We start from the raw sequence: 26974 nt of genomic DNA, 5'->3' as shown, positions 1-26974 counted from the left end.
ATCCCTTCGGCAAGGCCATTTAAAGTGCTGGTAAACGGCAGCTCTATCACAGAATTTCCTGCTGCACTTCTGTCTTTCAGTCGTAATAGCCTTTGAGGAGTGCTAGCAGTTCAGAGCCTCATACAGTTTTCCTGTCTCAAAGCATTAGGTGCATTAGGGAGCTGCAGTTTTGTATAGATCGATTGTACCTGTCATTATGCTCACGGCAGAATTTTAATTCCATTACTCTAATGCGTGATGCAAAAAATAGCTTTAGGGTCTTCTCATGTTTGCAGGTACAAGCTGAAGTAGCCAAGGTGTCACTCTCAAGCCTAAGAAATGAGGGCAACAGATTGCATTGCTTGAAGAGCACCTTGTTCAGCCAACAAGCGAATAGCACTGGCTCTGAACGCAGCCAAATGGTCTGCTTTCCTGCCCAGAGAGATTTTTGGGGAGCAAGACTGCAGCAACCAAACCATAAGGGGCAAGAGAAATGAGAACCACTGCAATAGGAGGAGGAAAGAAAAAGTCATCATCTTGCTTTATTTGAAGCTGAGCAGTTTCTGCATCTCCCTGGAACAAGTCAGTGAGAGCTGCCCCCAACAGCAGTGCTTGGTTAAACAATATCCTATTTTGCACTTGGGAGTTATGTAACAGCAGTCCCAGTCACATGGGCAAGGGGAAGCAAAGAAAGGGCATTATTCACAGCCTGACATGGATGAACCCTGTTTAACACATGCTCTTAGAAAACACTGTTCTCTCTGTCCAGTAATATTATTTCACATTCCACTCGTTTTGATAACCTTTTCCTTCTCCATCTACCCCACTGACTGACAGCATAACTGGGAAGTTGACTAATGCCTTCTCCATAGATTAGCCAACGCACATCACTGCTCTAGCAGGCTGACTTTTTTTTTTTTTTTTTGGCCTTCAAGATGCCACTGAGCCTATTTTGCAATAAATATTTTACAAATACATACAATACAAAGCTAAGGGAATTCAGAAGCGAAGTCCCTCTGCTCCGTTTTACAGGGAAAGAGCGTAAGGGCAAAGACTGCCTCCTGGAATTTACCTAACATTATCTGATATGCAACCCTTACGTAGCCTTTCACTGTGGCCAGAAGCAGCTAGCATTAGAAATGATGTAGAACTAAGAGAATCACCGCTTCATACAGATAAAGCGGAGATGATCCTTCTCGGGCAGAAAAACTGCATGTGGCATTACACTTTCAACATCCCCGTAGAAGTGTTCATCCATAAAGTACCCTGGCAAACACAGAAGGCGACGCAGAATTAAACAGGCATGGTAAATTTACAGTTAGCAGCCAAGCAAAAGATACGATGACGGGGGTGTTCTTTTCTTTGATAGTCAACAACACTTCTGCAGAAATTTTCTGAGCCTGTTTTTCATTTACTGTCTTTACTTTATGCATCCTTGTTGCTATCCGCCACCCAGCTTCCATGATGCTCAGCACATCACAAACATTTAAAGATTGCACAAACCTAAGGAAAATTTGTACTTGATAGTTTGCTAGGACTGAATTAACAGAGAGTGGAATGAAATGGAGTTTTTGAAGAGCAAAAACTACATATTGTAATGGAAATTTTGGGCTATAAAACATTCCTTATGTACAACTTAGTTTCCCTTCCTGACCCTGCAGCAAAATGTTTGGTATATTTCAACTTGAATGCTTTTTTCTTTTTTCTTTTTCTCATTAAAGGACTCCCTTGTAAACATAGAGATTTCAATGCTAGAGATCTTCATATAAAACAGTAGTGCCTCTGACACTTCCGTCTGAACTTTACACAAGAAGAGACAAGAAATTAATTTTTGCAAAGAATAAAATGAAGTCAGAGCTCTTCTGACCCGATTTTCCACGGGTGCTAAATTCTACACTATTTCAAGGTACACATTAAAACGTGAGTATAAGATCATGTTTTGACTTGCTCAAACGTCCTGACTAATTTCTATTTACGTGAATCAAACTTTCATGAAAGACAAAACTACCCCTACCCATTGCAACAATCTTGATCAGAAATACCACGTTACATCTTTTGAGTAGATGTGTAACACCAAGAACAAAAGCAATTTAGACATGCCTTCTCCTTCCCCACTGCTTTCTTAAATTACAGAGGCATCACTGGGCTTAGATGTTTAAACACTGTGCTTCCTTCTGCGCATCTAATTCTGAATCAAACTAAAGAGAAAACATTAATCAGCACTGAAACATTTAAACGTACGTTTAAAGTTAAGTATCGGCTCAGAAGCTTTGCTGAACTGGGGTCAACGTGCGGAAGCCACAAACAGATCTCCAACCAGACAGCAAATGTCAAATACAAAATAAAAGCCACATGCTATCTGCGACAAACAACAATTCCAGGACTCTCCACAACATGAAAAGCTGTCCTGCTGTAAACCTAGCATCCGAACAGCCATCTTGGCAACGTTTCCCTGCTGCAACCAAAGCCATCAGGACATCTGAAGTGCTGCTCAACAACGCACAAAGTCTGGTTCTACCTGGATCACACAACACATGCGTAACTGCAAGCACCCATTGTCCTTGATGAGTCCTCAAAAGCTTACCTGTCACAGATTCTGGGCTTCTAGTTAAAACTGATTTTGCATAAACTTATTTGGAGCCACATCAGTTATGTTAAACTGAATACTGTTACACTAAAGAAATCTGACTGTATCCGTTTACAATTTTTATGCAAATATAGGTCCCTGCAGAGAGATCTCTATTTTTTTAATCATTCTATGAACTGACTTAAGCAAAGCATTAAGCCTCAGAGGTTTTATACTACCAGCAGGATTGAGGAACTGATCCTACCACATCCATGTTTACAAATAGTCTCTCCTCCCTCCGGCTTACCTTTTCAACATCTGCTTTTGTAACATTGATGTCAGCATCCATTTTCTCAAAATACTGCTGTGCTCTATCAGCTTCTTTACAATCACGTTCAAACCTCCTTTTACTCTGAAAACGAAAAGTATGAGAAAAACACAATTTGAAAAAATAAATAAAAAAAGGGAAAAAAAACAAAAAACCCACACACTAAAAAGCAATCCTCACCCTAAATTGATCTGCTGTAACTATTGTAAGGCGATTTTAAGACTAGCTTCTTGACAATGACATATATTAAAGGACTGCAAAAACAAAGTTGCCATAAATAAATTTTTTGCTCTAATCTTCAGACAATTTGGTTCTAAGCAATATCACTGGTATTTCAATATTTTTCCTAACACCACCACCATCTCTTCTGCTCCAGTCTACTAAATCACTCCTTTACTACGTTCAACTCCCTCATTTTTGGGATACACAACAAGCAAGCCGCTAAAATGCACGCATTTGTGAGTAGGACTTTTAGTTACTACTGTTTCCTTTCCTTATCCTCTTTTCCACTTTCAGTTTCTCACTTGTTCATGCAATGAATGACGAGGCCTAAGTTCAGATGTACTGACTTTTGAGAAAAAGCACCTTTATCAAGAGATGGTCCTATTCAAGTTATTCATGCAGTAGAAAGCTATTCAGCTTAAAGAGGAATAACTGAACAGGACCTTAGGGACTCTGCAGTTCCAGGAACGCTTAACACACTTTTCAAGTCATATCAAATGAAATGCTACTCACGATAGACACTGAGCCTTAAATCAGACTCTGCTAACCCAGTGTATTTAAGACAGCAGGGTTTAAATATCACATTTCTGCAGTTTTCAGAGCTTTTATTCATATACCCTCCTTCTCCAAATGTCACGTTTGCAGCCACATCTACGAAAACAGTATAAAAATGGCTTAAAAGTCACATCTCAGAAGTTTCCACTTACTGCTTCAAGTTGTTTCCAGCAAGTTTCAATATGTTGTTGTGCCTTTCGGCCATCATGGAAGTGCTGTTTAGAAAAAGAAAGAAAAGAAAAAGAAAACACTTTTGAACAACAAAAGAACAAACGGCCAATTATGTTCAAGAAGCTCTACAGAAAAAAAAAAAAAACACAGAAATTATTCTGACAGCCGTGTTCTGCAACTTTGGAAAACTGAGCAGGTGTATGACGACTATCTAATGTCTCAGCAAGCTGCAGATGTATATTTGCATCAATTATAGTGGTTATTTAGACAAAGTCTAATTAATTCCTTCAGCAATTCCACCTAGTATTGTTCACTGTAACTCATAATTATTGGTTTCCCATGCTATGAAATCTTAAGTACTTTTATCTGAAGAGGACCTCTTTGGTTACTGACTGAATACTAGGTCTGAATTAAAACTTCTCTATACGTGGAATTTAGCAAGATGCTACTGACTGACATATTCTAGCAACTGATGTTTGTCCCGATCTCTTCTTCCTAGTTACTGGTGGCATTTGTGAAGTTGGCTGTTTGTTGCTTTGGAGAGTTGTTGAACAGTTTGGGCCCCTCCAGATACCTTCTTCTCCCATAAATTTGCGCGCATGTATGCATGAAGGCGGGTGCTACCAAAGTTCTGAAACGTCAGCTACATACTAAATGATAATTTTCTTTAAAACATAGGACCTTCTTACATGAAGGGCGCACAGCTGCCTTTTGCAGCAGGAGTCTTTTAGTTGAAGTCAGTTTAAATAACAACTTCTAGCCCTTACACGATACTCTTTCCTCTAAGAATCTAATGTGCTTTAGATATTATTCCCTCTATCTTCTGTATGCCTCACTTTTCCTGAAGAAAAGCCATTTGTTCAAGAGCACTGTGTCAATCAGTGACACAGCTGTAAAGAGAGATCATGAATTCTAACGTAGTCCCCAGCTGACTGCTAGAACAGGTCGCTCTCCCTACGAAACATCTTTCAAAATAAACAATACAGAAAAACTATTAATAGGAAGAGAGAGAGGCCTTTCCACTGTATTATTTACTGGCAGTCAGGAAGTTTTAGTCAAATACAGACAATTTCATGCAGCAAACTTGAAAACTATAGGTCTCATGTAACCAGATAGTCCCACTACAACTCACCAAAATTCATACATCCTGAGGCCCATGCATCACCAACCATTCCATATATGTTATGCGACATGGTATCAACAGTCTATTATATTAAAAAAGCTTTAACTTCAGAATAGTAGCCTGCCACAAACTGCCAAGGTTAGAAAGAACATGCCTGCAAGCACTTCAGTTGGCTGCTACTGGGTTTCCTGCATCTTCCACTAAAGCAGCTGGTATTTTGCCTGTGTCAGAGAGACAGGATTCCTGAATCAACGTGCTAGTGACATTTCCTAGCTGCCTGACTCCACCAGATGAGCCAGCCCTAACATACACGAGAAGCAAACCTTCATAGTCTGAAAACTGTAATTCTATCTCATGCAATGTCCAATAGACTTCTATTGCCTTAAAAATCACGATAACTTCCAGCTTAGCTGTGCAAACGGAAGAGCAACACACCACTCTGAGTGGTAGTCATACTACCTGTAGCCCCAAACCTCTGCAGGCAGGGGCGCTTACCTACTGTTGAACATAGGGACACTCTACAGCTTTAGTGGACCGTGTTCATCTCTACGTAAAAATTCTTGAAGCACAGAAGAGAGGCACAATGTCAGTAACGCTTATAATTACGGGAATGCGGAGCACTCGGATCTGCCTGCCATGCTCCTACCTATAGGAAACACTGAATGCGAAGCAGCTAGGCCATAAAAGGCAACGCAGCTGAAAGGCTGGCAGCGCTACAGAGGCATCCTTTGCCATTAACTCTGATGATACTTGCGCAGTTCAGATCTCTGCCCACCAGCCTAGGCTTCTCCAGAAACTCATTCACTGTATTGTGACATTATTTAAAAAGGGAACTGTAAAACTGCTGGGGCGGTGGAGGGAAGACTCCAAGTAGATTTTGGTTCCTTTTGTAAATTCCTATTTCCTTTAAAAACTGTGTGTGACTGAGATAGTGCATCTTCCTCGCTAAAGGAATGTGAAGTGCTCCCAATTTCAAGCTTGCCTTTGTAATTAAGAGTTTAGGAAAACAGTCCCAAGGAACAACTGCAATTTCACACTGCATTTTTAAACATTTTGTTAATGAGCACAGAGTACGTGGAAGTTTTTAACAGTGAAGCTGCAAGTAAAATTACTTGGCTGTCTTCAAACTGCACTTCCTGCCTCCAGGCTTCACCATCCTTTGTGTGCTTCCCTGTTTTCCGTCTGACTTTGCTGAAGTGTATGGAGGGACTTGATGTGGGAACAACTGGCCGGCTTGAAATTTAGTGCTGTTCATGATCCACAAACCTTAAGAAAAGACCAAAAAACCCCACACAACATGCCAGGTTAATTTAACAGAACAACCGTATATAGGGGCAGGAAGATAAACCTGAAATCAAAAGCACACCAGACAACAGAACTTAAGTTCATATTTTTAAATCACTAATCAATAAGGTAGTTTTAATTTTGCATAAGCCATTCATACTATTTTCAAATTTACTTTCTCTGCACAATAAACTCTACAAACCACTTAAATTATATCGGAAAGAAGCAGTAAGCCTGGGCAGTAAGAGTGCATTCTTTTCAGGTTTTGCTACGTTTTTGAGAAGCTCCTTTACAAGAACGAAGCAAGAAGATTTAAAATGGTCATTACAGAGGATTATCAAAGAGTGAAACTGAGGAAAACGTCTTACACGATGTGGAGTGACAGTCTGATGACTACAGGTGCATCACATTTCTAGGATTTCACTGAAATACTGGTATTATTTCAACGATTTTCTAAATATATTTACAATCCAAAATTCTTTGTGTTATCACATACATCCTTGCTACGAGAGAGATAGCCACCCATTGCTAATCATATGTATTGAGCATACTTTTATTTCTGCAAATCCTTTGTCCTCAAAGGACAATTTTTATCTTCCAAAAATTCATTTTTAAATAAAGCATCTAAGTGATAGCGGCTAGTACCTTCCAGCTACCTTTCTTCAATATTCCCGTTTTATAGATAATCATACTGTCTCAATTCTCTTAAGTGATCTGCTTAAAGTCATACAGGAAGCCTCTGATTTCCTCAAACCGTGTACTATCTTCAACTTCTGCAAACTCACTTCCTTTAACAGACTTTAAAATCTTCTGATGCAGCGAAAGTCTTCCTGCTGTTTGTTTCAGGATTTAGCAAAAATAACTTAATACTAATTTTTCCTTGATGAGGTTTCAAAATAGAAGTTCTAATTTTAAGATTTTCCTCCTAATCAAATAAAACATTAACCAATTAATCTACACTTGGTAATTCAGAAAATTGGGACATGACAAATGATTTAGTAAGCCATATGGAAAACTACCGTCCCTAATTAGTCATATACATTTCAGCAGCACAGTCACAGTGATGAGCTTAAGAGCAGATGATAAAGAATATTGCCTTTCTTTCCAAATTTAATACTCAAATTGCACCCCAATCAGGCTTTCCATTTAAAAACACTCAGGTTACAAGCAAGACACCAAATTAATGCATCACACTTCAAATATGCCAGAAAGACATCTGCAACAGTGGTGCTGCTTGCTCATGTGCCACGATTTCCTCCAGACTCCCGTCGTCTATATCCACCCCAGTCAAAGCACAGGTAAAAGAGCAGTCCCAAGAATCTATGCTCTTAGCTATGCTGAAGATTTAAAAAACGAACCCCCCCCCCCCCCCCCAAAAAAAAACCCCAGAGTGAAACAGACTATGAAAAACAAAGTCCTTTAACAGAAGGAAATATAAAGTGAGCATGTAACAAGGAAAACGTTCTTTTTAAAAGCATTGACTTCCCCCAAAGTGCAGCATTTTCAGATGTTTGAGGCCCATGCTACAACCTTAGCTCACATGAAAAGCTGCAAGCAGGTAACTTCTGCATACACTCAAGTGAAAGTTTTGTTTTTATGAATGTTCATTGCTCCGTTTCCCCAAATCACCTCTTAATCTATACTTAGGGGGTCTAAATATGCTAGCAATCACCATACCAACTTTAAGATTTCTCTGAAAAATACTCTATCCAAGCATTAGACCTAATAAAGAGCTTAAAACATTGCACTATCCAAAACCAGACCATACTGGCGGCATGACCACTGCTGTCATCCTTTTCTGTGTGTTAAAGCACAACATAACAACATAACTAAGATTTTGCAGGGTGCTCTGAACCATCCTTATTTGGCCACATTTTCACTGGATGTTTCCGTCCATGACTGAGCTCATAGAATAAGGCCCAATAATCTATGTTTTGGGTGACCTCATAAGAGCTGCTAAGACTTGAGAGATTTTCAGCACAGTATTAAGTTGCTCATATGAAAAGACTGTGGATTAGATCAACTTTTTAGAATATAAAGAATATTTAAAAAAATCTCTTGGCTCAAGATACACTCAGCTCCAGTACTGATTTGACGTAAAGGAAGAAGAGTTTTAAAAGGAACAGGGAACCTGTGTAAAGGCACGTTGTAGGCATGAGTTTTCTCATTTTTTGAATCAAATCATACGAATCAGCGTGCTCTTTTCATTGCCATGCTGACTGGGTTTGTAACAGCTGTGGAGAAATCCTCGCTGCAGTGCGATCAAAGACAAAACTCTCATTGACTTTTGTTGGGCTCAGATTTCAGCCATGGTGATCAAAACGCTGGGAGCAGCTAGTGAGTTACCTACAGTACAGCACCTGTCACCGCCAACACTATTACAGTAAGTAGCAGCGGGATATTTTTGCTAAACTTTCTTGGTAAACAAAAGGGTTGACCTAGCCATGCTATTCACAAGAGCTGACAACAAAAGCTTGGTAGAAGATGCCTCTTAGCTTCTTTCTGACCTTTTGAGAGCTTTAATAGAAAAGCAAGATGCAGCCAAAAGTATCTTATGAAGAACATTACAGTCCAAAGATTTTGCTGAGGAACTGTTGTCCAACTTTAAACGAAAAGATTGCCCGAGACACGTAGAACACCAGCAAGATAACAGGGCTGCTTATGCTATATCAAAAGCCGACCACGTGAAACATTTTACTTACGAAAGGCTGTAACAAAGCAGCCTTGTTTTTCCTAGGGAAGTAAATAGCAATTGACCCCATGGGTTAAGTTTAAGATTTGTGCATCTACGGTCTGTTTATATTAGAAGTAGACAGAAAAAACAATCTTTGTTAATTTATATGCACAGCATATGGGTCATTTGACTACAGTCTATTTATGAATTTTCAAGAGATATAGGACAAGGCCTCTTCATTTTCCTTTTTTCCCTGCTTTCTCTGTTCAAACCAGATTATAATGAAAAACCAGTTGCCTTTGACTTATAACTGGCACTCTCAGGTTATATTAATAGTTAGTGGAGTTGAGTATTATTAATGTAGCAGTTCCTCCTTTAATCCAAACTCTATCTCTATTTTTGTTACGAGTGATTCCTAAAATAATGACCAGTGATTAAAGCATATACAGAGACTGAAATTCGAGAACGCTACTATTTTTCTTCAGTTTTCCCAGTTTGTTTAAATTTTGCAGTAAGCCTTGTTAAATGTTTTCCTTCTGACCTGCAAAGACAGGAAACTGCCTCCAGAGAAGAAATCTTTGTTTCCAAGAATAGCAACGTGTTCCTGAGGTCTTATCACTCTCGTTTATAACAGTAGCATAAGCAAGACACAGTCCTGTGAACAGTGACACAAAATACATGACCGTATTTGCACACTTTTATTGGTGCTACTTCTAATGGTGTGGTATAACCCCATTCTCCTGGGCCACCTTCAAAGTAAGCATTACTCTTTGTAACATGCAACCATCAACTAGGTCTACCCCGACACAGTTTATATGAATATCTAATCAAAGCTGATGTTAACTGAACCGGATTTGTCTCCTCCTGAAGCCACACGTTCCAAAGGAATCACAATTATAGACCACTAAGACCAAAGTTTCTCAGGCTTCAGACAAAGACTAGATCAGCTGCACAGGACAAACAGAACTAGTTGCTCCTGCCTGCTGGGAGATATGCCAGCAGGAACAATAATAAGAGAACAAATATAAAGCTAAGAGACACTTTGTGGCAGTAATATTTATGATAACTTGCTGTTTCATACTACATATGACAGCTTAAGGCCTTATACAGAAATCTTGCTAGAAATCCTAACTCAGAACAAGTAATTTCTTCTAAAGTATGGAGGTAACTATACAGTGTGCTCTCACTCTCAGCAGAGCAGCACTGCCCTCCTACAGCACAGCAGAACAACTCTGCGGGAGGAAAGCTACAGGGATGCTGGCAGGAGTCTGCTATGTTGGCCCGCTCTTTGGGTGGCTCTGCTGAACCATCTGGCTTCAAGGCAGCAGGCCAGAAGGGCTGGCAATGGATTCTGAGCTCAAATACGAGCATGCCAGTTTATTTGAAGAGTGTGTCCCCCACCCTCAAATCCTTTCTATGGGACTAATCATGTCCTTAAAAGCTGTGCGCTCAGCTGTGCTGAAATATTTTAAGAGATCAAACCCGCAGGCTTCTCAAAGGGTGATCCAATGTTAATACTAAAAACTAAGGTAGGAAGAAGAAATGACGTTTTGGTTTTTACATCCTTCAACAAGAGCTGGAATAAAGGCACGCAGTACTGGCTTCTAGTTCTTCTAGTTCCCAGTAAACACTGCCTTCCAGATCTTGCCAACAAGTTTCTTTTCCACTGATCCAAAACCAAGAGATGCCATCGCAACCGAATGTCTCCACCCTCCATAAAGATGGTCTCTGTGACAACTCTGTATAAGCCTTGCAGTGATAAGAAAACTAAAAGATGTAAAACTGATGCCCCAACAGGCAAAGAAATACTTGCTAGTTCTTTAAATAGCTTCCACCTTTTAGATGTTTTCACGTCGCGCTAATATACGAGTACACCCACACGTGCCGTATTAAGACCTTCATCAGGTATATAAAATACTGAATGTTAACTGAAACCCCAGCTAAACATGCCCACGTATCACATGCACTCCAGGCCTTGCATAGTTATGGTATGTACTACTAGCAGAGCTTTATCTTTGCTCTTTCACTCTCATTACAGGCCCACCTCAACGGCTGTCCAGACAGAGCACAAAGGGGAAAACCACGTACACTGCCTATACTCAGCCTCTTTCTCCCTTAGTTTTTTTTATAGGTATGCAGTGAGCAGGAAGTGTTACTGTGTATAGAAGATAAGATAACTCCCATCTCATCTCTGCTACAGGCTGTTGCTGTGCAGTGCAATGTCCAGGTTAATTCACAGAAAATGTAAACTACATTTTTTGGTAACTGTATTTAGTTTCCACAATGAGAATCCTTCATTCAATAAACAGGAGTCAATTTAAAGGACTTCATAGTTCAAGGCCTTCAAAATGGGGGGGGAGTTTAATTCCAGTGCTTTAAACTTTAACCCTGCTAACAACTTAAAGTTCACATTGTACCTTTCAGCTGGACTGGATCTTCCTATTAGTTTCCCACCTAAAAACATTTGGGAAACTTTGATAATAAACACTTCCTTTCTTTGATAATAAAGGCTTCCTTTTTTTCCATCCTCAAACAGCCTTTCACAGCGTGATCATCTGTGTTGTTTGGTGATGGAGGTCTTGCCACAGTGAAGTGGAATTCAGTCATGCACATCTGGCCACAAGAGCCTCAAGAGGAAGGTGGATGGGACATGACCTTCACACGTAGCAAAGGACCGAAAGGTTGTCTTTGAGGTAACTATCAAGATCCTGGTTGAAGATGAGAATTACTCACGTGGGGGCACAGACACACTCAGATCAAGAGAGTGCAAGAAGAAGTGAGAGTGAGGAACCTATACTATGACGAGTTTCACTTCACTGGACATCTGGAAAGAACTGAAACAGCGTGTGGAGTTCTCCCTCCTACATGCTCACACACCAAACATGAAAAACAAGCAGGATGTATGCATAGCTCCACGGTGACTGCAAGGCCAAAAAATCATCTGGAACACTGTAAATATCCAGGCGGACTATCCTATGGAAGAAGAATGCATAACACGATAAAACTGGAAGCACAGATTGACCTTTGCTGCTAAAGATATGGAAGTTTCACAGAAATAGTCTTTGATTGATCTTTCTTACAGCTTTCCGATGATCAAAACGACATCATGCAACAAAGCACGTGATCTGTCATAGCCTAAAGGCCCCCAGAACTCTCCCAAGCCCCAAACCAGGCCAGAGGAAATGGCAGATAGCTGTCTTTTCAACAGCAGAGCCAACCCATTGTGAATTTGCAAAATGTCCCACTTGTCCAACCTCCAGACTGACCTGCCAGACTTTGATTAGCTGCTTCCTTCCATATTATCACCATTAGCAACGATCATATATGGAAAACATTATACCAGCAGCCATCAATTACACCATTCACAGTACTCAAACCTAACATACTTGAAAACTGGATACAAGATAAATTTTACTCGGCATAAAAGCAATGTAAGGTTTCATACCAGGTTTATATTAGGTTCTGTGTTGCCTACTTACAGGCTTACGGCTTGTACTGGTCAAGGGGGAAAACCAAAGCATGATTCATTGCTTGCGACTCCTATCACCTGGTGTAATTCCACTTTAATCAATAGAGCTAAATGACCATGACAATGGAGCAATGCAGACACGCACACTCCACATGTTTAAAGATTCTGTGATGCTGTGAAAGATCACTATCGTCATCTCCCGTGGCCTCTATTAAACGCATAACCCCTGCTGCATCTCAAAGCAGCACCCTTTGGAAATAGAAACTCCAGAGACTGATATATTTGCCTGACCCCTTTCTGCCATCATATCTGAGTACACCTTTTCCGCTTTTATACTTATGACACCTCTGTGTATCAATTCCTATCTCCCAGGTGAAGAATTATGGCAAGAGCAGCATGACTCCCTACCCATCTCAGTCATAGTGCAACAATTGGAAGTTCATACCATTTTAAAGGTATCTAGACACCTGAATGAATTACTTAATCCAGATGGTACAAGAATCCGTGCACAAGAATGGGGGTCTCCCCATTCTTACCAGTGGCCTTAGTCCCAGGTATGATCATTTTTTCTTACAGCTGATAGCAACTTCTAGCATAACAGCTGATTACATACCAGCAGTAAGCAGGAGCCCTCTGCCTGCAAAATTCCTGGGAATCCCAAGCCATTCATCAGTTTGTAACATCAGAGGTTTTGCCGGACCATCAAACCTCTGTGATACTTGCACAACCACCACTTTACTCTCCTGCAGATCCCAATGCGATCGATGTATTCTTTGTGTTTTACAGTATGAAGTGAGACAGACTACATATGAAAAATGCCTGAAGGCAAAAGCAGTTTTCTTTTCAAAACCACTTGCTCAGATATGAGAAATCTACGGGAATCAGACAAGCATTCATAGTATAATGTAGTTTATATTCATGTTACAACCACAAAACCAAACACCGTGACTGACAACTGTCTTCAGTTAAAGGCTTAAGTTATCAGGAACAGCAGGTAAATTTACCATTTATTTTTTGCTGTTCCTTTGTCACTGGCTTCTATCCATAAAGTCCATATGTTATTTGAAGCTTTTTCTATATTGGGTCTCACTGGACTAACATTAAAATAATTTGCCTGTCATTTACCCATCAGATATTTACACAAGCCATATTTACTACAAAAGTCCACAAACAACAACAAAAAACCTGATATGCTCACATTCTTTACAAGATAGATACCAAGACCCACTTCATTTTACTTTAGATACCTAATAAAAACATTCCAATCATCTTATTGGCGTTAACTGACATGGGTTTATCTACCCTTACAATTGCAAATAAAACATTACAAGTGACAGAAGAATGCTGTACTAGAATGGTGGGGGTTTTTTTTGTTTTTTTTGGTTTTTTTCGCACAGTCTTGTTTTGCTGTTCCTTTTGGCCTGTCCTCTCCTCTCTTTTCAGCTATTAGCAAAACCCTTATGACTGTGCCTACCAGTAAGACTAGAACAGGCAGGCAGCAATGCTACAGAGTCCATGCTGAATAAAAGGTCATGGAAACGGTTGGGAAAATACTCCTATCAGAGCTGTACGTAAAACAGCCTTCCATGCTGCTGTCCAAATATGATGTCCCTAAAAGATTACATGCCACTCCACAAATGAAATTAATTCCCCTGCTGACAGACTTGCTATCCTACTACTACTGTACTTAGCAAAAGATGGTACTTTTTCAGGACTCTGGTCCTGCACACCACTTAAACAGTTGTTAAATGTTTAGTGAGACTATATGTAAATGCATAAGTTCTGCTGAAACGAGCAAGAGAACTTTGCTCTTTCCATAACGGACCAACAGTTTGGCTACTAAAAATACAGCGGCCTGACTCTCCCTTGCTTTGTTGCACTTCACTCAGCCATTAATACCCAAGTTATGAATATCTGTGACAGTAACATGTAAAGTCTATTTTATGTCCACTTATCCCAGTGATAAAAAGGTTCAAACACAGGAAGAATCATGTTTCCACTATATGCCTTTCAGAGCTGGTGACATGTAAATTAACCAGCTTTGAACACATACCATAGCAGGCACGTGAGTTCATAAACTGCTACCTAAAATGGAATGCTAGCATAAAACTCTTAATTGTAGCAGTCTTGGAGGACAGCAGGCTGAAAAATGGATTCCTCATTACCACAAAACCAGAAGGACTCCATGTTTCTCATTAGAAATAATTTTTTGACACAAGTTGTTGACCACATCTGGCTGAAAAGCAGGAAAATGTGATTCAAGGTCCTAATAATTCTTTCAACTAGTTTCAGAAATAGAGCTTTTCTGTTTATCTCATGCTCTACACAGTGCTCCTGGACTCCTCCCTAAATAAGCTTTTGGCTAACAGAGCCTTAAGCACCGATGGGTCTCTGGCCTTATTTAGCAGGCATTCTCCGAAGGCATCGCTGTCTGATTTTATAACATTTGATTCAAATGGTTCAGTAACTTGGCCGGAACACGTAACCCATTTTCTCAGTGCTTGGTTCATTAGCAAAGCTCGTGTTTATTAACTGCATACTAAATCTGCATAACATTTAACTCCTCTATCGCTAATTATCTGTCTTAAGTAGGAATTATTTATGAATAATAAAAAACGATCAATTACCGATTTCCTCTCTTGTTTCAGCTCCTGCACATAGCGTGTTAACTCTCCAGTGATGAGAGAGGTCATGTTCTCAGAAATGACTTCATGCTGTCCGGCGTAGTCATTCATTTCATTTAAAGTGGCTAGGAAGGCTCTCGTTGATGTATACCTGCGGAGGACAAAAATGCATTTTGCTTTTAATCCCTCTGTTTTCAGGAGATGCACACTGCAAAGGGAAGCTGCATCCTTCTTAAGCACTTAGTATTGCTGCATGAGACTGAATATGGATTAACATAGATTGATTTGAAGGAATTTCCCAAAAGGAAACCTACCTCATTCACTAACAGTTCTCTGATAAATTAATCTTGATATAGACATAGTTTGATATTGGCTAATAGAATAACACACTTTTAGAGTGCCAGGTGTTTTTATCAGCACAGCTCTGGGACTTTACTATTCTAAACTCTACTCACCAAATATTTTCTAGTTGTACTTTTTCAAGACCTACAATTCAGTGCACCCTGCTTGACAAAATCTGATCTAAAAACCCCTAATATTTGGCTAGTACAGCACAAAGAAGAGATCTTTCCAAAGCGTCACGTGGATTGAGATTAGCTACAACTTACTGATAAAAATTTCAAAAAGATACAATACGTTTACTAGCTAGGTATTCATCGTCAATCCATGAATTTTAGTATCTCCCACTGCAAGGTTTATTTTTCATATAAAATAATCTCCAAAACAACATTCCAGGTTATTATTAAAAGGAAGAAATTAACATCTGTGCACACAATTTCAAAGACAGTGGATTATGCTCCTGCCATACATGGCGCTGACCGAACAGAACTCCATTTTAATACCCCAGGACAGCTTGCTGTACTGGTCAACAGGAAGAGAGCAGCTTTGAAGCACTGCATTTGCCCATACAAGAAAAACTTAATATTAGATGCTGGCAGTTTGCACTATTAGCAGCACTTAAAGGAGAAAAAGCAAAGCAAAGGCAGAGAGATGTAGAGAAAATAGAGTGGTATGAGTGGGGATGGACAAAGGCATTAGAGAAAAGCAAAACAAAAAACAACCACAAAGAGAGACCAAAAATATAATCCAATATAAGCAGCCACATTCATAGTCAAGCTACGCTCTTCTCAGGAGAAATCTCCAGCTGCAAAAAATATGAGATAAAAGCCATAGAAGCCACAGACTGAACAAGCTTGAAAACGCATCATTTTTAGACAATCTAAACGTAGACAGTGTTCCGAGGTACCCAAAGGTTACATGACAAACCACCAGCCATTATTTACAGGCATTGTGGAAACTATAATGGGGTGAACAACGTATTTAACAGGGCAAAGGATACACAGGATCGGCTGCGCCACATCCCATGGATCATTTAACTCCGATATCCTTTTTCCAGCAATGACAGATGTGTCAAAAAAGACTGCAGTAAACTCAAAATACCCATTTATAGCATAGCTACCCAAAGGGAGATTTTTTTCCCCCTAATCCCAGGTATAGCTCAAAACAGCTGCATGTGCTGGTAGGATATTCTTCCTAAATAACCTTTTGCACAACCGTCTTTATTTGGACACATATCCCTATAATACATAAGCTTCCTTGTGTAAATGGCAACATCTCAAGAAACAATGACATAAATAGCTGATTCCAAACAGTGTTACAAAAAATAAATTAAAGAAAAAAAAAAAGCTAAGCTTAGTTAACATGAATCACTAGAGCAGCCGTACACAGCAGCTGGTGGGTCTGACCCAAAAATCTAAATTAATATAATCATACAGTTGGACCCAAATCCAAACTCATTTGAAGTTTTTTAAATTTCAGGGTAAAGGGCTCAAGTGTGCTGCCAGGCTCTAAAGATACAAAACAGCCTCACACAATATAAGGCTCCCGAGTTGGAATCTTCTGCAACTCCTTCTCCCAAGCTGATGCATTACCAAACACTGAAGTTGAGTAACTTTAAAGAAGTCAGAGTGCTCTAAGTAAAAGGTTACAACTGTGGCTAACGAACAGTCCCTTTGGAAAGCTCCTCTCCTAAAAAGCTGTCCTAAAGACCATCTTTGCTCTCATCACAGGAGGGTACATTCTTTAAGACATGTACTCTGTCATCGTCTGTATGCATTTCTCTAGCGTCAGTCAGTGACGGAGCTGTGCTTTGACACTGCTGTCGCTATCTGTAAGCGCTACGTTAGCCCCCTGCCACCAGGGAGACGCGCTCTGAATACTTAAGTCAACAGCAGAGAGCTGAGGCTGCCTCCTACGGCAGCAAGTCATGCGGTGACCCATTCCAGGATTCTGGAAGTGCAACTACGTCCCTTCACCTTATTCTTCAGGAATCAGCACTTTCTCCTGAGGTGTCAAAACATTATCCCTTCAGCAAGTTGCTAGTTTGTGCTGTCGTTCCTTTTGAGTAATTTAATACCTACACAGAGTACTCAAGTTTTATGCTAGGATTAACGAGCGTTTCTGTTCCTGCTGAAGCTGATTAGAGTCTGGTCATCCACTCCAAAGAATCAGGATGATCTAGTCTGGCTGGAAATTTTTTAGGGTACCTAAAAAAATCCCCCATGCTTCTAGCAACCCTGACATTTAGAGAAAACAGTACTTAACAGACCAAATCCAAACTTCTCCAAAAATCCATTCCTTAATGTCTACCTTATAAGCCCACTTCTGCATGTATGATTTCTTTTACATCCTTATGAATTATCAAATCCTAGTTGGTGACCTAACCTTTTCCCCTTCCTCCATCAATGCAGGCTCACCTAGTGGTAGGTCATGAACATACCTGTATTCTTCCTCCTCTTTGGAGTTCTTTTTGGGCTGATATTTCTTTGAGAGGTTCCTATAATTAAAAACACACACATACGTATAATTAAAAAGAAATCTCCCACAAGATAACTGGACAGTCTTTGCATGCACATACTTTCAGATACTGTGAGGCCTCAGTTTTATTTCAAGTGACCAACACCTTGTCAGAAGTATGATTTTTCAGCATGATTAGGTTTTCATTTATGTTGTAGTAGCACCCAGAGCACCAGGCCCCACTGTGTTTCAGTTTGTGTAACCGCAATAAAGTAACAGATTCTGAAGCTGAACAGTTCATAAAGTAAGGCTATAAAATCATTAAACCTGAGTTCCAGTCCTCCTGATGCCCCAAGTCCCTTCTACCTGGTCTAAGACAGAGACCCTTTTACAATCCTTATCAGTGCTAGGTCTTCGGCACATAGAGAAGCTGTACAAACTCCACCCGGCAGAAGATGCTGCTCCATATGCAAAGGCCAGCCAGCTCAGTGAAGGGTGACTTGCTGCAGCAGACGACACTCATGAAGTTTGGCTGCCTTTTGCAGGGTACTTCCAAGCAAGAGGCACAGTCTTGGCAAAGCTGTGGGAAGCTGCACTGGGTTAGTGAAACGGGATCATTTTCTGATCATCTACTAATTCTGGGAGAAACGTTAAATTTGATTATCTCAATTAGCACAAATGACTACTTCTTACTACTGCATATCAAACTAATGATTCCATTTTAAAGTGCTGATATGTTTTTCAACTGACCTTATCTTGAATAGGGAAGTTGAACATAACTCAGCACATCCGACCATTGTTACATAGTAGTTACTCTTCTTAAGAAAGAGGAAAGCAAACACCTAACCAGTGGCAAATTGAGGATTTAATGGACATGTCCTGTCCAGCAGACCCGCAATGAACTTTGCTCATACTTAACACTCAAAATTATGACGTATGCTTGCAGTGTAGCACAGTGTAACACCACGCATCTTTTACATAATGCAAACCAGAAAGTTGACATAAATCTCATTTGGCAATTCTTCAGGAAACCAGCGTGGAACTGTAGGTAAAATACAAGTTAAAGAGATCACTTGACAAATCAGGAGCATTGCCCCATCAGTTCCACAGAAATAAACAGCTATAGTTCCTATAATAAAAACGTTTTTCTTTTCTTTACCTACTTGCGCCTTTACTTAAGGGCAGAGTTCAGCTCTAACCAAGGATATCAGTCAGAATCAATTTAACTTCTACAAGTTTATACTCATCCCCTCTTTTATTTGGGGACAATAATCAGTAAGTTAGGACAGAAATTTTACTGTAGCTATTCATATATTTCTTAATGAAAGAGATCATGAAATATGCCATCTGTTGAGTGGTCTTGACTGAAATGTTTACATTTAAGAGGAAAACGTGCATTTTCAATACAGGAGACTGAAATCCAAGGTATGAAATGCACCAAATTTAAGGAGAAACTGTGACTAACTTTCAGTAAGTTCTCCTCAAGTGACTGGCTGTTGCTGCTCTTACCCTACAGGTTTTCAATAGTAAAATGCAGTGAGGAAACTGGCCCACTTTGTCTCCGCTCTCTTAGCCACTTCCTACAGAAACAGCTTATGTCAAAATTAGTCGGGCCAGCTGTGTTATCATTTGCAGTCACGCTTACCTACTGAAATTAATGAGGTCACATTCATCAACACTACTGCAAACAAAAGCAAAATCTGGCCACGGAGTATTTTGCAGCTCAAAACCAAAACCACCCAACCAAAAAAGTACTCACTTTTACCTTCGTTCCTATTTTATTTAACAATCATATTCCCTAAAATTTCTTCTACCGCTAGAGGCGATCGCTACAGAACTGCTCCTTAAGTTCTGCAAGACTGCAGCTTGGGCCCATAGCTAACCCAGGTCCTTTTGCCCTCTGCGGGCAACAGCATCACGTGTGACGTTCTGCCCAACTGCTCTGTTAACTCTGTTCAGATAACTGCAGGCCCAAATCCACGAGTACCAGTAATGCAAAGGCTTTTCTCCCTGCTGAAAATTTACTTTTCAAAATCACTCTTCCCCATGCAATATCCCTGCTATACTATCCTCTCCACAGCATCACAGCCAACCAACACATCTAGCTTTTACCTTGTCCCTGGCAGCAAGGTAAGTTGGGTGGACTTTTTCCTGTTAAGCACAGCACACTGAAATTCATCAAGAGCAAGGCCGCTTTCCTGATAGCGGTTGCTATGTCTGCTATGATTTGTCTTATCATTACTACATATAGATGACAAGACTACAGATATACCCGTGGCAGGGTTCACGAACAATACCTCTCCTGAAGCCAGAATACTTCTAGCTCAATCTCTTTCAGGCTGCTAGTAAGTAAACTAACAATATCCTGCATGATGCTTATGAGCATGCAGTAGAACGGGAACGGGAGAAAGGGAGACACTGAAATAACCGGTGAAATGAGCACGGAACATTTCTATGCTGCAGTTAACAGGATCTCCTACACTCTGAACTCAGCCCTATTGCTCTGTGCCTTCCTGCAGTCAGCCCCTCTCTGTTGCACTGCTGCGAAACATTTATTTTAGCTTTACAAGGTTGTTTTAATCATTAAAAGTAACATACAAGTGGTAGGGGTGAAATGTGTCTGGAGAGCTATGAAGTTTCATTGATTTGTCTATGCAGAACGCTTCAGAGGGTTCCCAGAACGTGTCCCCTTGAAAAGAAACTGCTTTTTCAGAGATACAAGCCACTCCCTACTGCATGCTGCTTCTACAGCTAACAAGGAGACAGCAGGGCCTCTTCTCACCTTTCCTATTCCTTTTATTCTCACAAGGGAAATAAGAAACATCTGCCCAAATGGAGTTCTAGCCAAAATCCTGGCAAATTTGCAAAGACAGGTATGTGTTTCATAACATTTATCCCTACTAGAATGCCTCCAAATAAGCACGTCCATTCCATCCTCTGAAACAATGAACTTTTCTCTTGATCTGCACATAGCAGTTTCAACCAAAGAATATCAGCGTGGCAATAATTCTGGAAACTGTTCTGCATGATTAAGGTAAGTTTTATAGCCTTCTTGACACACCACAGGAATGCCTGCACACACCTGCTAAAGAGGAAAGGGAAAAAAAAAAGAAAATGCACAAAAAAGCTAAACTAATAAGACATTTTCACACACAGACTTAAAATGCACAACTCCCTACATTGCCAATATTATGCTGCCAAATTAATCCTGACATACACAGCTACTAGAGTCTTGTGAACCTCTAAAGTATAGGGACGCCTCTTGGTTCAGGCAAAAACAAACAAACAAAAACAAACAAACAAACAAACTAAAAACCCTACAGAAGACAGTATGCTTTCACAGAAAGTATTCAGAAAGCATATGACAAGGATTAGCAATTGGGTTAAACGTCTGATTTTCTATATACTTTATAACGTATATAGAAAATCAGGATCAGGAATAAAATAATAGCCCTGAGAGGGTTCTGCGCTAGCCCATGCACCTGTCTGCTTCTGATTCATGTTTCTATTTGCTTTTTGCTCTGTACCATTTTTTCCTGCCTTTCCACTTTGTTTCTCTGCTCCCTCATTTCCACTTTTCACATCTCTCCCTCTCCCACATTTTATTCTCAATCAGAGGTTCTCGAGTCTCACATGATCCTAGCGTCTTAAGCACTTTTAAAGATGTCTTCGTGAAGGCTAGTCAGCCTCGTATTAGGCCAGGCTTTTGACACACTAGCCTGCTGACACTCAGAGTTTGTAAGCTATATCATAAGTGATTAGGGGAGGAGGACGATGAAACACTGCGTCAACACTCAGAACACAGCATCCAACACGTCCAGATCCAACTGAAGTTGGAAATGAAATGCAGAAACAAATGAACGCTGCATCACAGTTTTTGCATCCCTTCCTTCCCAGCCTGGTTTAGCAAGTCAACAACTACAACATAAAGCCATTTGTAAGAAAACAGTATGACAAATTTGAACTGGGCTATCAAATCAGGACTAACTTTAAATGGTACAAGCAGGACTTGCTTGCACACTGAATAAGGAAGTGACACTGAGGGAATGTTTCTCCCACTGGTATAACTGAATACATCTGATGTATCCTGAAAGTACTTAGATCTAAGTTGTAAACAAAATCTTGCATATTAACATCTGCAGAATTATAAAGACAAAGGAGAGATGCATTTTAAAATAGAAGCCAGTTAGGCTCCTACATATGAGCAGGCTGAGATATTGATAGTCAGGGATGAAGAATAGCTAGCTAGGGAGCCCAGAGACCAAATAGAAAACACAAGTTTCACACAAGCAACTTAAGAAGTTCAGCAGCTTTTCTTACACTAAAAATAAAACTTTAAGTTAAATCCACCACCAGAGTATCTTGTGTTAGCTTGTCCCTTTTTATAGTATGTCTGCATGTTATGACATGCAGTGATATGCTGCAGGCCTTTCACACTAAATGGATGTGATACAAATAAGAAAGGTTTGCCACAGGCTTGGGAAGATGTATTAAAAGTACTTTTTCTTTTTTTTAATGGCCAGGACAGTTTTACCTCAACAATTGACAGGTTTCCTTTTTTTTTTTTTTTCTCCATTTATATCTCTAACTTCTTACATGGCTCTAAATGCCACTGTATTAAAGGGCTCCTCAGGGGTGAATGTATTCATCCTCAAATCATACCCACGGCTCGGGGAAGAAACGCAATTATGCGTGGGGAATTAAAATACTAAGAGAAGAAAAATTGAATGGAAGGAATAGAAGTCAGCAGTTCAGAGTGTGGATAGTCCCTGATACAGGAAGTTATCTCCCACTTTCCTTAATTTTTTTTTTGTTTTGTTTTCCTTAAACTCTTCACACTTAAAATCCATCATCCCAATAAATTCAGTGGGTCTAAGATACGCTTCATTAGATAGACCAAATCACACAGGTACTCTGCTGGAGTTTCCCAGTCCACTCAAACTCTTTCAGTTCACTCTATCTCTGTAATTCAGTCTCTTCTCATTGCCATAGGATGCGAGCGATTTGTTCCTATATAACTCATCCTCTATTTCCTGCTTGTCTATAGCAGAAACCCCCGGGGAATCCTTGGGCATTCCCCTGAGAAAGCACATAACCACAGCTCTTCGTAAATCATAGGTCACTGTGCATTTCAAAGCAACTCTAATATAAGCATCAGAAATTCTGGGGTTTTTTCCCCCTCCATGGACGTTGTGTTTAGGTATATAGCAATCAACCAGAACCTCAAGTCTCAATCTCTATAAACACTGGGAAGAAAGGAGGAGTTTTGTGCATTACAATCAAGCAGAAGAAGGTACGGATTTACAGGAGGTGTTAGGAAGCTTTAGCCCTGCACTGCCCTCCTCAATTACTATCCATTCCCTCCATCACTTCTGCCTTCTCAACATGGTACTAGCAACTGCCAGCCATATGGTACCATGGCCTCTCCTCACAGCAGAACTGTATGTTGCAGCCTCTCCTAACTCCTGTTCAGGCCCCATTTCTTCCACCCTACTTGGGAAAGTAGGGTAGGAGCTATCCAGTATGGGAGCATGGGTTAGCTCCTCTTCCCCCCTCCCTCCCCATTTACACTGGATCTGACCTCAATTTGTCTGTTTTCTGAGTCTGAATCGATTTATTTGTACTCTTACCTCCAGCTTGATGGCCCCAACCAGAACAGTAGAAAATACCTACTAGGAATTTCCAATAATTGAGCTACTTGAGCTAAATATACGGGATCTCTGCTCTGTTCAGTAGACACATCACAAGGACACTGGCAAAATTACACAGCTGTCAAAAATCAAATCATAGGCTGCAATCTGGCTAATTACATTGACCAAGTTTCCAAGGGCAGAGACTTTTTGACCTGCAGTTTCTCTAGCACATGTACAATGAGAGCCTGTCTGATGAATGCAACCCTAAACTTTAATGATAATTTGCTGTTAGACATTCTGCTGAGTTCCTAAACCCCTTGGCTCCTTTGTGCAGTCCCAATTTCATGGAAAAAGTTACAATGGAAAAAACCTCAAAACCTTAGCCACAAGTAAATCATGAATAAGCCCTAGTACGCTACTCAGTCACCTAAATAAATTTCTTTTACCAAGCACATGATTTGCTATCAGGGGTAATAAAAGAACAGTAGCTTTAATTTTAGCTTCCTATTCTGTAAACAAAAGAGACTTTCCAACTAAAAGCAATCTTTACAAACCAAACAAATTGCCATGAAAGAAACTGTGAGCTTACAGATGGGCCTAAATAGATTTAGGGACTAAACAGTACACAGCTCAAAATCCTGAACTTTATATTTCAACTTACCTAAGCTGTTTTGCATAGCTGAGTTCAATCTCTGTTCTTTCTTTTACAAACTTGATGTATTTTTCCAGAACATCGATACCCCACTGCGTGTGTTTTTCTAAGTTGTCAAACTGGTCCTGCAATGAATCAAAAAAAAAAAAAATAGTTTAGTCTCACTGAGCTTAGAGATAACTTAAAAAATTTCCAAAGTGCACATCACCATAAAGAATGTGCTACTAATATTTTCCATTATTACAGTTAGACCTTTTTGAAGCACAGGTTTTTTAAAATCAGCTGAAGTCCATCTTTTAATATGAGACCAATTCAGCAACATTCTTCATTCCTCATTTCTGAACCAATTTCATTTCAAAAATCCTGGCAGTTTGACCAAATGCAATTTTTCTAATAAACAAACCTACTTAAACAGAGGATAAGAAATGAAAACTCACAGCAGCATTTTATTTTACTCTGGAGAGATAACATAAACCCCATGAATCTGAGGTCTACTCCTACTTAATAATTCTGATTTTAGGTTGAAAAACATAGATTTATACTTAAAACTTGTCAGTATCGTGCTTTAAAATATCATTTGCAACAGACAAACATCTTTCCACAGAACAAAGTTTACTACCCCCCTACAGCCTTATGTTTGTTCCTAAAATAGAAAGCAGGCAAACAAATGATATCACAAAAAATGATGCTAGCTATGTTTACAGTAAGTCTTCTTGTCCATCTCCATTTGTATACAGATGCTACTTTGTTCTTCAAATATTGCTGCCCTCAAAAACAGTCACACATGCTTTCAATATCATCTTCTTCAATCAAGGGCATTCCACAAGTCAGTTTGTGATTTCCAAATGCCAAGAGAAATTAAGCAACCCTAAAATTCAGATTAATTATCCAAGCCAACTACTTATTAGTATTTGCAGAGCTAACTTAAGATTATCTTGCTTTTTTAAATGTAGTTACTTCAATAGCAGCCAAATTCCGCATTCATCTATTCCACACAGCATTTCCAAAGTTAATTGAAATACATGTTAAATTGCGATATATCAAACACTTATTCTGGACAGAAGCATGATGTAAACTAGGTCTTCAATATCAGTCTGACTTTTTTTGCATCAGGTCACTTTATGCTTTGCACGAAAAGTTAAATACAGCTTTGTATATCTGTGCTGCAAAGGTTAGATTTACAACGTCTTCCAAAATCTGTATACAGCAATAGGGCTAGATGCTCAGCTGCTGTTACTAAAGCTTCTGACGAAGTGATGCTTCTTTCCGTTGGCCAAGAGTTTGGTGTTGTGACTTTCGGTTTGTAGAGCTATCATCAAATATCATCAAACCGGATAAACCCACTTCCTTAAATTCACAGAACAGAAAAACAAAGGCAGCTATTACAAAGCCTAGTACATGAATTTGTTGCTTCTAAGCAAATACCACTTCGTGCTTTACAACAGCAATCTAATTTACATTCAGAGGCGGATCTATCAGGAGAGATCCTACCAGCATATGACAATAATCATGCATACAGAGGCTGCTACTTGCTAATGAAACCGTTCATAGCTGTATTTTGACGGGAAGAAATCAGAAGCATGTTGAAGGAAAACTTGCAAAATTCTATCAAGCAGCTAGTTAAAACAGCAGGCAGAACGCAAGGAATAGGACACAAGGTTTGTGCACCTGCAAGTCTGCTCTGGTTTAGCATCAGGTATGATTTTAAACCAAGTCAGGCAAACCAGACAAGGCTTCAATTTAAATGAAGCTAGCTTTAGTCAACAAAAGAGGCACTGGGGGGAGTACAGCAAAAGGGTAATAGTGTAAAGGTACAGAAATTGTAAAGAACTCCTAAGATGCATGCACCAGAACTAAGAAAAAACAGTTAAGGCCAACTGGAAAAGATTCAAATGACTCCGAATAAAATCCTGACATCCAGCAAAATAAGTCATCCTTAAACCTTAAAAGTATTATCTTTCAGACAAAAAGAGGATGTATGTATTCTGCAGAAAGGGAAGATGCGTACTAAGCCAGTATGTATTTGCATAGAGACAGACCCTTATTTCAGACAATTTCACAGCTGGGGAGAATACAAAGACAAAACAGTAACACCAGTAACATTGCAGACCTCTCCTCTTCCTGGACGATTCAGATCGGGAAGCAACGTGGCGTGCTGTCTGTAGTACAACGCCAGCACAAAGAGTCACCTTTTGCTCTCAATTTCATATATACAGCTTCCAAATCTCTCAAATTGTGCTGGCATCAGGAAAGCAGTGCACAGATAGCCTTTTTTAAGGTTTCTGATAAAGAGGACTCAGCTATCCCATACCCTGCCCTTCCACTATCTACGTTATTTAACATAAACATGTGCATATAAAATAAACACCCCACCAGGCAGCCAAATACCCCCGTATTCACGCCCTCGCCTGCCCCAACTTTGGGGAGGAAAGTCTCAGAGAGGGAAATCGACTCCCTTTGTTCCTCTAAGGGAATTACACCACCCTTATCAGGTACACCATGCTCATAGCAAGAAAGTAACTAAGCATCTTACTGAAACTCTATCCAAAGGGGAAAGGTCAGAGCTTCCCATTAGGGTCGAAAGCCCTTCCAGGAGATTTTGCCCTCTGAAAGAATTAAAACTGTGCTGACTGTACAGAAAGATAGAGCAGGTTCACCCTTAAAAAGCAATAGCAATCTTGGTGATGGCTTGTCTAGGATTCTATTTGTTAAGCAAACACCCCCAAAAGTACAAACCTCTTTCACTACCACCCACCTCACCCACCTCTGTTTTCAGAGCATTATTTAGATCAGAATATGAAAAAACCTGAAAATGGCCCCAGGTGGCTGACTCAGTTTGATCTGCTATCCCATAGATCAGTCTGCTGGGCTGTTTCAGCGGCCTGACAAAGTCAAGTT

At 39.9% G+C, this 26974-nt stretch overlaps 1 protein-coding gene across 38 annotated transcripts in view; it reads right to left on the bottom strand.

Moving 5' to 3' along the window:
* Nucleotides 1-26974, bottom strand: part of FNBP1 (formin binding protein 1) — a 104150-nt gene that overhangs the window by 46029 nt on the left and 31147 nt on the right. For all 38 annotated transcript variants that reach the window (XM_068914884.1, XM_068914886.1, XM_068914893.1 and 35 more), the window contains 5 exons: nt 24086-24201; nt 17775-17831; nt 14999-15146; nt 3803-3865; nt 2853-2957 (listed from right to left, as the gene is read on the bottom strand). In XM_068914884.1, coding sequence (XP_068770985.1) covers nt 2853-2957; nt 3803-3865; nt 14999-15146; nt 17775-17831; nt 24086-24201 — 489 coding nt within the window. The remainder of the gene's footprint in view (nt 1-2852; nt 2958-3802; nt 3866-14998; nt 15147-17774; nt 17832-24085; nt 24202-26974) is intronic.

This window comes from Struthio camelus, chromosome 20, assembly GCF_040807025.1.
Source record: "Struthio camelus isolate bStrCam1 chromosome 20, bStrCam1.hap1, whole genome shotgun sequence".
Taxonomy (NCBI): Eukaryota; Metazoa; Chordata; class Aves; order Struthioniformes; family Struthionidae; genus Struthio; species Struthio camelus.
The sequence above is the reverse complement of the archived record's forward strand: the minus strand, read 5'-3'. Positions and strand labels throughout refer to the sequence as shown.